At 48.6% G+C, this 13,211-nt stretch overlaps 2 protein-coding genes across 4 annotated transcripts in view; one reads left to right on the top strand and one right to left on the bottom strand.

The window, feature by feature from the left end:
* LOC106812939 (discs large homolog 1-like protein) overlaps nucleotides 1-8,549 on the bottom strand; it is a 14,266-nt gene extending 5,717 nt beyond the window's left edge. The window contains exons 1-5 of one of the 3 annotated variants that reach the window (XM_014816948.1): nucleotides 8,442-8,549; nucleotides 5,481-7,285; nucleotides 4,446-4,530; nucleotides 3,833-3,967; nucleotides 2,393-2,517 (exon numbers count right to left, since the gene is read on the bottom strand). In XM_014816948.1, coding sequence (XP_014672434.1) covers nucleotides 2,393-2,517; nucleotides 3,833-3,967; nucleotides 4,446-4,530; nucleotides 5,481-7,082 — 1,947 coding nt within the window. In that variant the 5' untranslated portion in view covers nucleotides 7,083-7,285; nucleotides 8,442-8,549. Of the gene's footprint in view, nucleotides 1-2,392; nucleotides 2,518-3,832; nucleotides 3,968-4,445; nucleotides 4,531-5,480; nucleotides 7,286-8,359 lie in introns of all 3 variants that reach the window. The other 2 variants (XM_014816950.1, XM_014816949.1) reach the window with 2 other exon arrangements.
* LOC106812935 (cell division cycle 7-related protein kinase-like) overlaps nucleotides 1-13,211 on the top strand; it is an 83,489-nt gene that overhangs the window by 15,432 nt on the left and 54,846 nt on the right. The gene's annotated exons all lie outside the window — the stretch shown is intronic.

The raw sequence follows: 13,211 nt of genomic DNA, 5'->3' as shown, positions 1-13,211 counted from the left end.
CCAAAAAAGTGAGTGCATACACTTTGATTAGCAAACCATGTTATACTTCCCCTTCCCCAATAACTCATCAGCCACCGCTCACTAACTTTCCCCAGGGGGCGCCGCTGCCTGCCGCCATCGCTCACTTGCGCGCCTGCCACCACTCGTCGTCACTCAGGGCGTTACGACGTGCAGAATGTCCGCGTACTTGAACGGCAGCCGGGACTCGGCAGGCCGCTGTCCTTTGCCGGGTCGAGTCGAAAGAGCGCGCAGCCGACACAGGAGCGGCTTCTGCGATGTGCGCAGAGCTTCCCGGCTTGTGCTAGCATTGCTCGCGCAGCGTGTGGATCTTCGCCTCGAATCGGTTAAGTCCTCGGGCCGTATTCGACAGCTACTCCACCTGCGAGGGGAGAGATGGGAGGCTGACAGGTAAAAAATACACTGGAGCGATTCGCTCTTCAAACGCTCACGCGAGGGCTCAAATAGCTCCCGGTAACATTTTTGACGAGTAAGCTATTTTTCCATAAACACTTTTGAACAAGTGCGCATACGACAGCCTCCATCCTAACGTCATATCTGCGGTGACTCTGTGGTGGAGTGGTGGGATTCTGTAAACCCTTTAGTCCCCAAATTGTGTTCACATACATGCCGAAATAGTGGAATGCAGCCAGAGATGGTATCAGGAACCTTCTCAAAAGAATGTTCGTGTGGATCGTTATGAAAGTGCCACGAGATGGCGTGTAACGTTGAAGGTGTCTTTCAGATTAAAGATGGAAGCTCCCATCATTCGTAGTAGTAACAACTTATTTGCAAGACAGAATCTATGGGTAAGCACTTCATCCCATTTACCTACCAAGCCTACAGGCTGCAAATTCAATAGAGAGCTGCCACCTGTACACAAATTAATGCAGGCAAAAACTGGGCCCCAACAACAGTGCACAGCCACTGGCAGTGGAATACGTGACATGTAAAGACTGTACAGTATCACAGAATGACATAACGAAATTATTACGATTTAAGAATATACACTTCTTAACCAAATTTATGCTTTTGAAATTTCAACTGTGACATTGTACGGCCTCAACTCCAGGCATGTATAGATTCTACTATGCAAAACCCCGGCAGTCCAAAATTCTTTCTAACAGACAGTCAATCAAATCCATGTTTTTAACTCCTCCTCCTTGAGGTAGAGGGAGGGGATGGGTAGGGGAGGGGTGGGGGAAAGGGGTGGGGGGAGGGTGGGGGAGGGGGAAACATCGCAAGGGGAGGGTGGGGGGGGGGGGGGAGAGCGGGGCTCTATATAGGCAAAGCAGCTTCAGCTCCTTTGTAACATCAACAAATGCCATGTTTAACTCGCTCTGAGGGTCAAAAGGTTATCCGAATCACTTACTCTTCGCATTGTCAGCAGAAGGGACATTTCATGTCGCTTTTCAAGTAAAGCCATAAAAATGCTAGTCACCGCTGAACAAAAAAAGTTTTCAAATCGCTCCTCAGACCATGTCCTCAGAAAATGTCTAAATCTGCCCTGTGCCCCATTGACGGACTTTGACCTGTGAACGGCTCCAATTTCGGGCACAGTGATGCTTTTCCTACTCATGATCTATAACCGCTATCACGAGCTAGGTCGAGCCGTTTAGATTGTGCGGCAATTCTGCATTTGCCTCCTAATTACTAAGTTAAGGCAAGTGAATGTTTTCCCCCTTTTTTTACACTCTTGACCTTTGACCTTTGCCCCCCCAGCTTCGAACAGCCAACTCGTTTGAACGATCCCCCCCAATGTGCCGAATATCGGACCGTACGGAGCGGTTAAGATTTGTGGCCCAACATGTTGACGCACAGCAACGGACGGGGACGGAGGACGCACGGACGACGATGTCAATGCGAGTCTAACAAGTGGCATGCTGACTATGTCAGATGAGCGATAAAAAGAGGCTGAGCATAGTGAGTGCAATGATACTGCTTCATGTGATCGCCGAGCATGTGGCTCTTACGTTTGTGTTTTATGCACGGAGTTTGAGTGATTGGCACGAGATGTAGCAGTACACTTACAGTCTGCGCTCATCGTGTTTACCTGACCTTACCCTGACATACTTTAGCACCTGAGCTTACCTGTCACCTGACATACTTTAACAACCTGAGCTGACCTGTGCATCATGACATACTTAGACCTAGGCTGACCTGTTCAGCCCTGACATACTTTTAGCACTGAGCTGACCTGTCACCGGACTACTTTAGGCCACTGATCTTCCCTGTGACTGACATACTTTAGCCCTGATCTCCCTGTCACCTGACATACTTTAGCACCTGAGCTGACCTGTATCTGAAAATACTTTAGGCACCGTGAGCTTTACCCTGTCACCTGACATACTTTAGCACCTGATCTAACCTGACATACTACAGCACCTGAGCTTACCTGTTGACCAGCATGCTTGAGTGCGGCTGCCGCTTGCTCGTGCGTCGCGAACGACAGGTCCTGTCCGTTGACGGATATGATCTGGTCCCCGCGGTGCAGGCCACCGCTGAGGTCGGCCGGCCCACCTGCAAGGTGCGTGCGACACGAGTTAAACACGATGACGATATCATGATTCACGGCGGGGCAGACACATTGTTCAAAGTATTTATGCTGCGTGGGGAGTGGATCTGTGGGGCCGACTGCCACGCGAGTGATTACAGAGGAGCGGTTTGGTTATAGCCCGGCGCACACGTGTGTAATATTTACTCAAGTAAAATGATGGCATGCAATCAAATACTCACGTGTGCGGCGGATTTTCGTTGAGTATTCTGACGAATGCGTCAAAATACTCACGTGTGCGGCGGATTTTCGTTGAGTATTCTGACGAATGCGGCAAAATACTCACGTATGCGGGGGATTTTCGTTGAGTGTTTTGACGCATTCGTCAAAATACTCACGTGTGCGGCGGATTTTCGTTGAGTATTTTGACGCATGCATCATTTTACTTGAGTAAGATTACTCACGTGTGCGCCGGGCTTTACGTGATCATGGTTAGAGGAGAATGGTTATAGGCTTACAGGGGTCGAAATAAGCGATGGTCCGATGGTCCAGGGCCATTAAATAATCAGGAGGACCATCAGATTTTCAAAGTCAATGGTCCGACAGATGATTGAATATTTTGGTCACATTTTACGGTAATTTTCTTTGAAGTTTCCACGTTCCAATATACTATTAAAGTGAATAAACAATTAATGTATCGTTTGATACATTCATTGTTACTGTAGGCGAATAATTAAACCATTTTATCACCATGTAAAATCTCTTTTTTAGGCTTGCACGCCGCATTACTTTTAGAGAACAATTTCAAATTTAGGAGGACCATCTAAAATTTACCACCATCTAAATTTCAAACTAGATGGTCCTGTGGACCATCTCTTTTTCTCTCCTTATTTCTACCCCTGGGCTTACACGTGAAGTTGGAAAGAGGCTGTGACTTTGTGTGACGTTGTGACGAGTGTGACGAGTATGAATAGGTATGAATAGTACTGGTCAGTGGTCACGGCTTTACACGATGTTGTGAAGGATTGTGATACCAACACAGTACACACTATTTTATACTACGTTGCGAGTAGAACGCCGATGGTGACAGTGATTATGACTTATATGTACAACTGTACTGTGTTGTGACCAGATTGCTGAAACTGACAGTAGTCACAATGCTCTGCTGAGGACAGTATGCACTGACAGTGGCCTCCAGTGAATCAAACTCAATAATGATCGATTACTGGTATTATTTAGTCGCCACGACGACTGAACACACGTATGCGTATTCATGTGTACTTATGATGTGTTTATTCAGGCGTACAGTTCTTGTCGTGGTACAGTGAATGAAGCGTTTACCCGCTAGTATGAACGATATGAAGATGCCTTCTCCATCCTCTCCTCCCACTATGTTGAAGCCGAGGCCAGTCTGGCCACGCACCAGTGTCACACGCCGTGGGTCACGGCTAATGTCATCGTCACTCGGACGCGGGGCTGCAACGACGAGATACAAGTGCAGTTAGCACACGTACGGTCATAACAAACAACAACAACAACAACAACAACAACAACAACAACAACAAGATTGATAACAGTACCAATTCGTAAGATCCACATTATGATGAGTGTATTTTGCAATTGCACATGATGTGATTCATTAGTTTGCATAGCATAACAGTGACTCAACACTTTAATGTGTGTGTGGTCCATGCTTGGCAGGTAGGGTAGTGGGTGAATATGTGGATGGATGGACTGAGGCATGGATGGATGGATGGATGGGATGGATGAGATGGATGGATGGGATGGGATGGGATGGATGGATGGGATGGGATGGGATGGTGGGATGGATGGATGGATGGATGGATTGATGGATTGATGGATGGACGGACAGATGGATAAATGATCAGACACATAGATCGTATTGATACTGGTTACACACATATTGATATATTGATATTGATTATATACGTACTGGACTCCTCTCCATTGCTATTCAGTTCTGGTACAGGCTTGTGCTTGGCATGCTGGACCGACGCGCGAGCGGCGCTGGGTCGAAACTGTTAACACATGACCGGAGCGAATTTTAACGCAATTAACGACGTCGATCAAGCGCGCTACGCAGCCACCATTGTTGCTCTCGCTCGGTGGCCACTAAATTCGTTAATTAGTAATTACAGCGCTAATCACCCGGCATCGGGGGGATTGAATCAGCGGCACAACGATTATGTTCCACGCTGTACCGCCGCCCCGAGACTGTTTACATTCCGCGCCGACTGAGACCGTGAAGTTTGTCAACAAACGACGGCAGAGTTCGGACGTGTAACTGTACGTGTGTGCGGGGTGGGGGCGTTGTTATGGTAGTAACACCTGCAATACGCCATAGCTTTTCCAGAGTGACGAACGACTTGCGTCTGCTCTTACTGAATGATTATGAGTATTTGCGCACGCGATCGCACGCTGTACATAGCGTAATGATTTGGTTGGCAGGGACGTTGTTCTTACAGACAGGGTGACTCGACTGTGTGTCGCCGTGGTTACGATGGAGTTGCCAGGGCGATTCTTACATGACGATCGCCAATGACACTCTCGACTGCGAAAACACAGGTGGCAGTGGACAATGACCATGTCGGGACAATTCTTACAGAGACGGGGTGACAATTCCTACAAGGACGGGGTGACAATTCCTACAAAGAAGGGGTGACAATTCCTACAAGGACGGGGTGACAATTCCTACAAAGACGGGGTGACAATTCCTACAAGGACCGGGTGACAATTCCTACAAAGACGGGGTGACAATTCCTACAAAGACGGGGTGACAATTCCTACAAGGACCGGGTGACAATTCCTACAAAGACGGGGTGACAAGACTTACAGAGACATGGTGACAATTCGTACACAGCCATGGTGACAATTCGTACACAGACATGGTGACAATTCGCACACACAGACATGGTGACAATTCTCACACAGACAGGACGATTGTGATCTCATCGCTGCCACAACTCACCAGTGCCGGTTCCTCGACGGTCGGGGGCGTCGGCGGCGTGTCGGGCGGCGACCCCATCTCATCATCCTCCTCCTCCTCCTCCTCCGGGGGCGGGGGCGGGGGGAGATCGGGCGAGAGTGGGGCCGCGACCCTCATCGCGGGCTCGGGCACGAAGCGGCGCTTGGCGATGGAGGGCGAGTCGAGCGACTCGAGGGACGACTCACGACTCTGCCTCGCGGCGGCGCGCGCGAGGCTCGGCCGCACCAGGTGCTCCTCGACGATGTCAGGCGACTTCTCGTCCTCAGGCGAGGCGCGCGGCGCCGGCGCCGTCGCCGTCTTGTACGTCACCGCCCGCGTCGCCAGCGCCGGTTTCGGCGCCACCTGGGGGGACGCGGCCGGCTTGGGCGCCACCTTTGGCGATGCGGCGACGAGTTTCGGGGCGACGCGCGGCGACGCAGACGCTGCTTTGGGAGAGCCGGTTACAGCCTGCGAAGCCTTGACGGTGGAGCGCGGCTGCTGGGAGATGGAGCTGTTAGCTGCTGGCGTCGACGTCAGCGACTGCAGAAACAGCGCCTGCATCGTGTTGGGTCCCGTTGCCGGCGGCGACGCCGCCGCCGCCTCCTCCTCCTGATCCGACGTATCCGGCGTCTCCGCGGCACCCTCTGGTGGCGATTTCGGCGGCGGCGGCGTCGACGCGGTGATCGGCGGCGGGATGCTGTCGTCGAGGCCGAGGATGCCGCCGGGCGTCGTCTTGGCGACGCGCAGAACGACGCGGTTGGACGTCGCCTTCAGCACGGCGACAGCATCCTCGTGCGTCGTCGCCGCGAACGATCGATCGCCGACGCTCAGCAGCTTGTCGCCGACGCCCAGCCGTCCGTCAGCCTCCGCCGCGCCGCCCGGGATCACCTTGGTTACGTAGATGCCGTCGTCGCCGGGGACGTGCTGGTTGCCGACGCCGCCTGCGATGCTGAACCCGAGCCCGCGGCTTCCCTTGACGAGTTCGATCGTTTCGACCGCGGACAGAGTGCGCCGCCGTTTCACTTGCAGGATCACCGTCCCGCCGGCTTTCTTCAGCGCGGCGACGGCCTCGGTGTGCGTGACCTCCCGGGTGTCGACGTCGTTTACGGCCAAGATGGCGTCGTCGACGCGCAGACGGCCGTCGTTGGCCGCGGCGCCGCCGGGGATCAGCTTGGTGATGTAGATGGCCGGGTCGTCGTCGACGTGCGGGTTGTCGGTGCCGCCGGCGAGCGAGAATCCGAGGCCGGTGCCGCCACGCTCAAGCCGAATCTCGTCGTACTCCCACGCGCGGTCCAGCCCGTTGACGACGCGCTTCGCCGGCGAGGGTGGCGCCGCCACCGCGACCTTCTTCGCGGGCGGCACCTCCGGCTGTCGCACTGCAACCGCCTTCAAGGCGGGCTTTACGGTTGCCGCGGCGACGGGCGCGGGGCGCGGCGGGGTCCCCTCGGTCTTTGTCGTCTCGGTTTTTGTTGTTTCGACGTGCGCGGCGGCAGGCGGCGCGGGCATCGGTGAGGCGCCCTCTGGTGGCTCGGGTCGGGACTTCCAGCAGAGCAGCGAGCCCCCGGACGACTTCTTCTTTCCCTTCTTGCTTTTGTTCTTGGCCATTGTTTCAGCTACTGCATCAACTGCGCATGATAGGTGGCACTTGCGCCGGTCTGGTGTCCTCGCTACTGCTAGCTATTCGTGTCTACATCTGTAGGGCCGGCATTGCGACCTCGCGCGTTTATCTCGGGAACTTTTGTCAGACGATGGCTGCCGCTTCTTAACCGCCCTCTCCGCTGTCTGTCTCGTCGGCTACAACACTAAAGCTGTGGGAGCGTTAGCATGCAATTCCTTCGTTCAAAATGGTTTTAGGTGTGTACACACATTGTAATTTATTCTGCTGTACAGGATGTGAGACCGATTGGTGCGTTCACGCTCTGTTAAAATTCGAAAAAACACCAGCGCACGACGTAAATTTACTTATCGGCATTGCCGAGGTTTTGGAAGTGGGTAGGTCGTGCTTACGAAATGCCGAGCATAGTATTCTTGTAGCTTTACTCAGACCGGGAGTTAGTATTGATGTTACAGGCACGAAATATTCATTCTCGTTGTTTTGTTGTTGCAATTATTATCGTTACCAGAAGCTGACAAACTTCCCACAAAATGGTTTTAAGTGTGTACACACATTGTATTTTATTCTGCTATACAGTATGTAAGACCGTTTGGTGCGTTCACGCGCTGTTAAAATTTGAAAAAATGCCAGCGCACGACGTGAATTTACTTATCGGTATTGCCGAGGTTTTGGAAGTGGGTAGGCCGTGCTTACGAAATGCCGAGCATAGCATTCTTGTAGCTTTACTCAGACCGGGAGTTAGTATTGCTGTTACAGGCTCGAAATATTAATTCTCGTTGTTTTGTTGTTGCAATTATTATCGTTATCAAAAGCTGACAAACTAAAAGGATTTTCAATATTGAATAAATACGTCCGTGTGCAAGAAAATTTAATGAAAGCAATGCAATACGCAACTTTCAATGTGGGGTAATACACATACATAGAATATGCGTAGTCACGGACGGTACCGGTATAGTGTGTAATTTGGACTACGCAACATTGTATTTTGTTATTACGCATGTTTTCATACTGTATGTTTAGGAATTCAGTCCGACCGCAGAGAAAAGAAAACAATAGAATTCACTTGCATAATTTTGTTAGCAATTTCGCGAAACTGATATCCGGAGTTGTACTTGTGTCTTGTTCAGTTGTTGCCCTCTACGAACGAGCGGAGCGGGTGACATGCGTTGGTAGGTAGATGGTGACGGGGATGTGGATATGTGAATAATTTTTCTTTGTTTTGTCTAGTCCACCATCTTTTAACGCAGAAACTAATAAATATACGAACCTACGCATAGACGCTCGCAGACTAACCAAATGGCGGACTACGGTCCGACGCCATTTTCTTGAAGAATAGGATACCTACTTACCGGTAAGAAGGAAATATGTCAGACCGCTGGGGTGTGGTAATCTGCCTATTTTGCGCAAACAATCGGTCAACCATATCAAAGAGCCGTTGGTGGACTGTGAACCTGATGTTGCACTGCCCTCTAGTGGCGCCTCTAGATACTTCACAAACTACGGTGGTTGGTGTGTGTATCGCTCGCGGATGGTGCTATCTTGTCTCACCTCTGACCACGTTCTATACCACAATGACGCTTGTATGTAGTCTTGCACGAAATGAAATGTCTTTCATCTTCACTAGCGCTTACTTTGCTGTGAGGGTTATGAACGAAATTTGGGCATAGCAGCTATGGGGTCGTTGAAGTACAGCCTACGGGTTATTGCTGTAGGTAGAAGAAAGAGTTGCATGGATAATGCGATGATAACCTAGCGATGATGACCTAGCATGGATAATGCGATAAAAACGCAATGCATAAAAAACCATATATTTTATATCTTATGATAAATAATAAAATAACGACATTACTGGCATGATCATATTGAATTCAGTGAAACTAATTACTAATTATTGGTTAACAATTCATATAACGATTAAAATGAGAATGTAACGAGGAAGCCAAGTAAGCAGCAAAACATCGTCATGGCGTTACTAATTGTAAAAACATCGTCTGGTTCGTCACTGCCAATTAACGCGGGAAAGCTGTTACGAACGAATTAATTATTTAATTACGCTGTTATAACATCGGTGTCGATGTGAGTGGAATCAGTGACTAGGCTGCTGGGACAGGGCTGGACATCACAGTGATGATGCTGATATTGCTCCATATAGCTATATACGGTATATCTAGGGGTTTTACTGTCCCGCGCGTGCCGCATGGTTACACCTGGGTGAACAATTGTCAGAAACATCGTTGATAGCAGGAGTGAATAATAGTTATGTTGATAGTTATAATGTAATAATAGTTATAATGTAATAATGTAACAATAGTTAAACTGGACATTGGAACATGTGTGCGTGCGTGCGTGCGTGCGTGCGTGCGTGCGTGCGTGCGTGTGTGTAGAGACATGCGGTACCTACATGTAGAGTATTGTTGTACTGAGTAGTATAGCTGCCTTCCTGCAGTGAGTGATCGATCGAAGGCAGTCAGAATCAGAATTAAGCTGTTCGTGTCAACCTCGTCTGATGTCAGAATATTTGATGCACTTGCATTATTGTCGATTTTTTAGTGTTCGCCTGCATAGTAAAGGCATAAAAAACTATCATCGCTGACGCATGTGACAGCCTAACTATGGGATAGAATTAATATCAGTATTTTTTGCTGTTATATTAGTAGTGTGCATGAAAATGTGTGAAAACCGCGGCAGACGTCGCGTACAAAAACGTAACTAGGAAAGGGTTCATATAAAAAAAAAGATCTGTGGGGTTTAGGTTATACAGAAATTCGGATGTAGGAATACGTTTTGAGCTAATATTTTGTTGTTATCACATTCATGATATTTTGCACGGAAAACGTGCAGCTAGAACGAACGGGGGCGTCGCATGCGAAACGCTTACAAGACTTCTGATATAAACGACGACAGCTGAGTTCCATTGCTCAAAATTCCGACATTATGATATTCTACGTGTTCGTAATTTATTGATATTACATTAATATTCTGCACGGAAAATTAATAGGCATGCAAGTGTCATTTACGAAAACTTAATTAACTATAGGAAAGAATTGATATCGCAAAGCAAACAATTCAGATAGATTTATTGTTCATGATCATATCCGACTTCTTTATTCACAATGTAAATATATCTACATTCGTACGGGGTTCGGTTTACGCAGGCACATATACATTCACACATATGCACTGTACATACATTTCTCGTCAAAAAATATATACGTGTTGTTGTTTTATTAGTCGTGAGGCACGAATAACGAACGCCCCATGTCGGAATACATACGACATATCTTTATCACAGTGAGGAAGCCGCTGCTTTCCCCATTGATACGTTAACTAATTATTTCTATATGCTGAACACATATACGCGTACCATATATACTTATAGTCTTATACACACCGGCTGTATGGCGGGCTGTCTGTATAGCGATGGGCAAACTACTTGTATCAAAACGTTCATATTTACTATCCCCGTGTACCTATTTTTTCCGACTACCTCTCCTCTAATGTTTCCCTGTCCCTTTCTATCTTTCGCTTTCCTTTGCCTGTGCCCCTATTTCTTTCTTCCGCCCTCCACTCTCGCACGCTCGCACGCACGCACGCACGCACGCACGCACGCACGCACGCACGCACGCACGCACGCACGCACGCACGCACGCACGCACACACGCACGAACACAATACATAGGACAGCTGTGTGTGCGCGCTCAAGCGCTAAGTTATCTTCACGATTGCAGACGAGAAAAGCAGTGACGACTCTCATTATTATTCACTCCTGATGTTATATATCATCATAGATACACGCATCATGCAACACACGCGGCGTGTACATGCTTGACTACACATCACATCGATATCACCGGGAAACATTGCAGGAGATGAGAGCGATTCTGTCATCTCTGCGTCTCACTGATACACGCTCGAGCGCCGACGTCAAACAAGAGTCGTTCTTCCTGACGCGTCAACAGCTTCTCATGTAAGCGATCAATAATCGCTAGGCGCAATCCGTGCTAGCCATCTCTCCCTCTCCCCCTCTCCCCCTCTCCCCCTCTCCCTCTCTCTCTACAGTAGTAACTCACTGTGCGCCTTTAAAGGGGCAATGTTCAGCCCTTGTGTTAGTAAATGCACGGAAATCCGTAATGGTAAGTTCCCAGACGTAATGGTAGTATCAGGACTAAGATAATATAGAATTCTATATTATCTTATTATCTAGATTCTATATTAGATCTAGATCTAGATTCTATATGATCTTACTCCTGGTAGTATGTGTGTGTGTCTGGGCGTAGCAGTAAAATCAACACGGGGTTATTTACTAACGGCAATGCACGTACGGTTGGTGACTGCTGCTGTCGTTTGTAATAAATGTCGACTCACTGGAGCCACGGCTATTGCTAATGAACGCGTGTACGACATACACTCATGTAGATGGATTTAATATCCCCCGCGCCGCTGTTCTATAAGCCCCACAGTACACAGTATAAACCCAAGAACAAATAAAATGGCTTATGTGCTCTTGATAAAGTGTTACGTTGCGTACATAGGATATCATGGGTGGTGCTAGCTCCCAGAAACGGTATTGCTAGGGTTAGAATATTGCCGTCAGTCACATATCCTGGTCGGGTTAGGGTGGTGCATACATAACAACATGTGTACTGTTCACGTATAAAATTCTCTGTACGGGATCTGATTCATGGCAGAGTGCGAAATTGAACGCGAGTCGGAGTCAAATACTCTCTGAATTTACTGTCGGACACCCTGAATGACATATGGTCAGAGTCTCTGTGTGACTCCATAAAAATTAGATATTACTAACTAGTAAGTTCGTTGCCAGAGCAGCTGGCCGCGCGCGGAATTAACGCGAGTGATTTTTTCAGCAAATTTTGTCCAAAGAAAATTTGCACACGTGGCAACAGCATGAATCTTCAAAAATAAGCCATCATGCGTGTATTGTTAATAACTTTCGTTTTGAAAACATCAGATTGTCAACTCCCATTTTGCTGGCGGACCCTCTTTCCCCTGTTCAAATTTAATTTCTACATCCTGTCACGGTTATAACCCCGTCAAACATGCAAGAGGCGCCCTCGCATGTCAAAATACTGATACACGCGCGTGCGTGTATGCGCCATACAAAACACATACATGGGTTCTATCAGGGATTAATAATGACAAATAATGAGCAATAATGACAAATAGACGACAATTTGTCATTATATTTATTTGTCATCATCTGTCAATAATTGTCACATTATTAACTCCTGGTTCTATGTGTGCGTGGTCGGATGAAGCAAGGTATCCCTCGCCCCACCGGCCACACACACGTACGCAGTAAGGTTATGTCAGAAACTAAACAGCATGTGGGACTTTTGTTCTAAGCGCCGCGATGCAGTAAGAATGCAAAAACGCATGAACGCATAATATATAGTTACAAGGCTAAATAATACCTATTATAACTAGGCTCTCTGATAGCTATAGTAACTACTTATATAACACTTTTATATAACTATAAATTGATTCAGGTGTCTTAGTTATAGGCTTTGTACAGGGTTCGGGTTATATAGCCTTGGTATCAGGGGGTTGGGGTTTATAAACTATTGTGCTCAAGATTCGATTATAGACTTGATGTGAGGGTTAGGTTTATAATTTGATGTGAAGGGTTTAGTATAGACTTGATGTGAAAGGGTTTAGTGTTATAGATTTGATGTGAGGGTTTAGGTTAAGACTTGATGTGAGGTCTCCGGTTATAGACTTGCTTTATGCACAGTCTCCGGTTAAAGACTGCGGGGAGGGGGGGGGCATATTTCGATGTATGACACCACATAGAAACTCGCGGTGATTCGCCTAGGTAACGCGGTGATGTGTGTATATTTACCAGGTGGATCCGCGCCCACTGCGCCCTCCGCTCGCATCGCTCGCACGCGCGACACACAAGCCGTCTATCAATTTATTGACGACCCCGATCAAATTGTAAAAACAGAGAGCAATCACCGGTGAGAGCTTCCGCGGGGGAGGGTGGAGAGTGGGGTGTCGTCTGACCCGGGCCGGGCGCCGCCTCAAGGAGCCCGCGCCGCAGCCCCCCACCCCCCCACCCCCCGGCCCCGACCCCCGCGGACCCCCCCCAGGGAGAGGTC

This window comes from Priapulus caudatus, unplaced genomic scaffold (assembly GCF_000485595.1).
Source record: "Priapulus caudatus unplaced genomic scaffold, Priapulus_caudatus-5.0.1 Scaffold703, whole genome shotgun sequence".
In the NCBI taxonomy this organism is placed as follows: domain Eukaryota; kingdom Metazoa; phylum Priapulida; class Priapulimorpha; order Priapulimorphida; family Priapulidae; genus Priapulus; species Priapulus caudatus.
The sequence above is the reverse complement of the archived record's forward strand: the minus strand, read 5'-3'. Positions and strand labels throughout refer to the sequence as shown.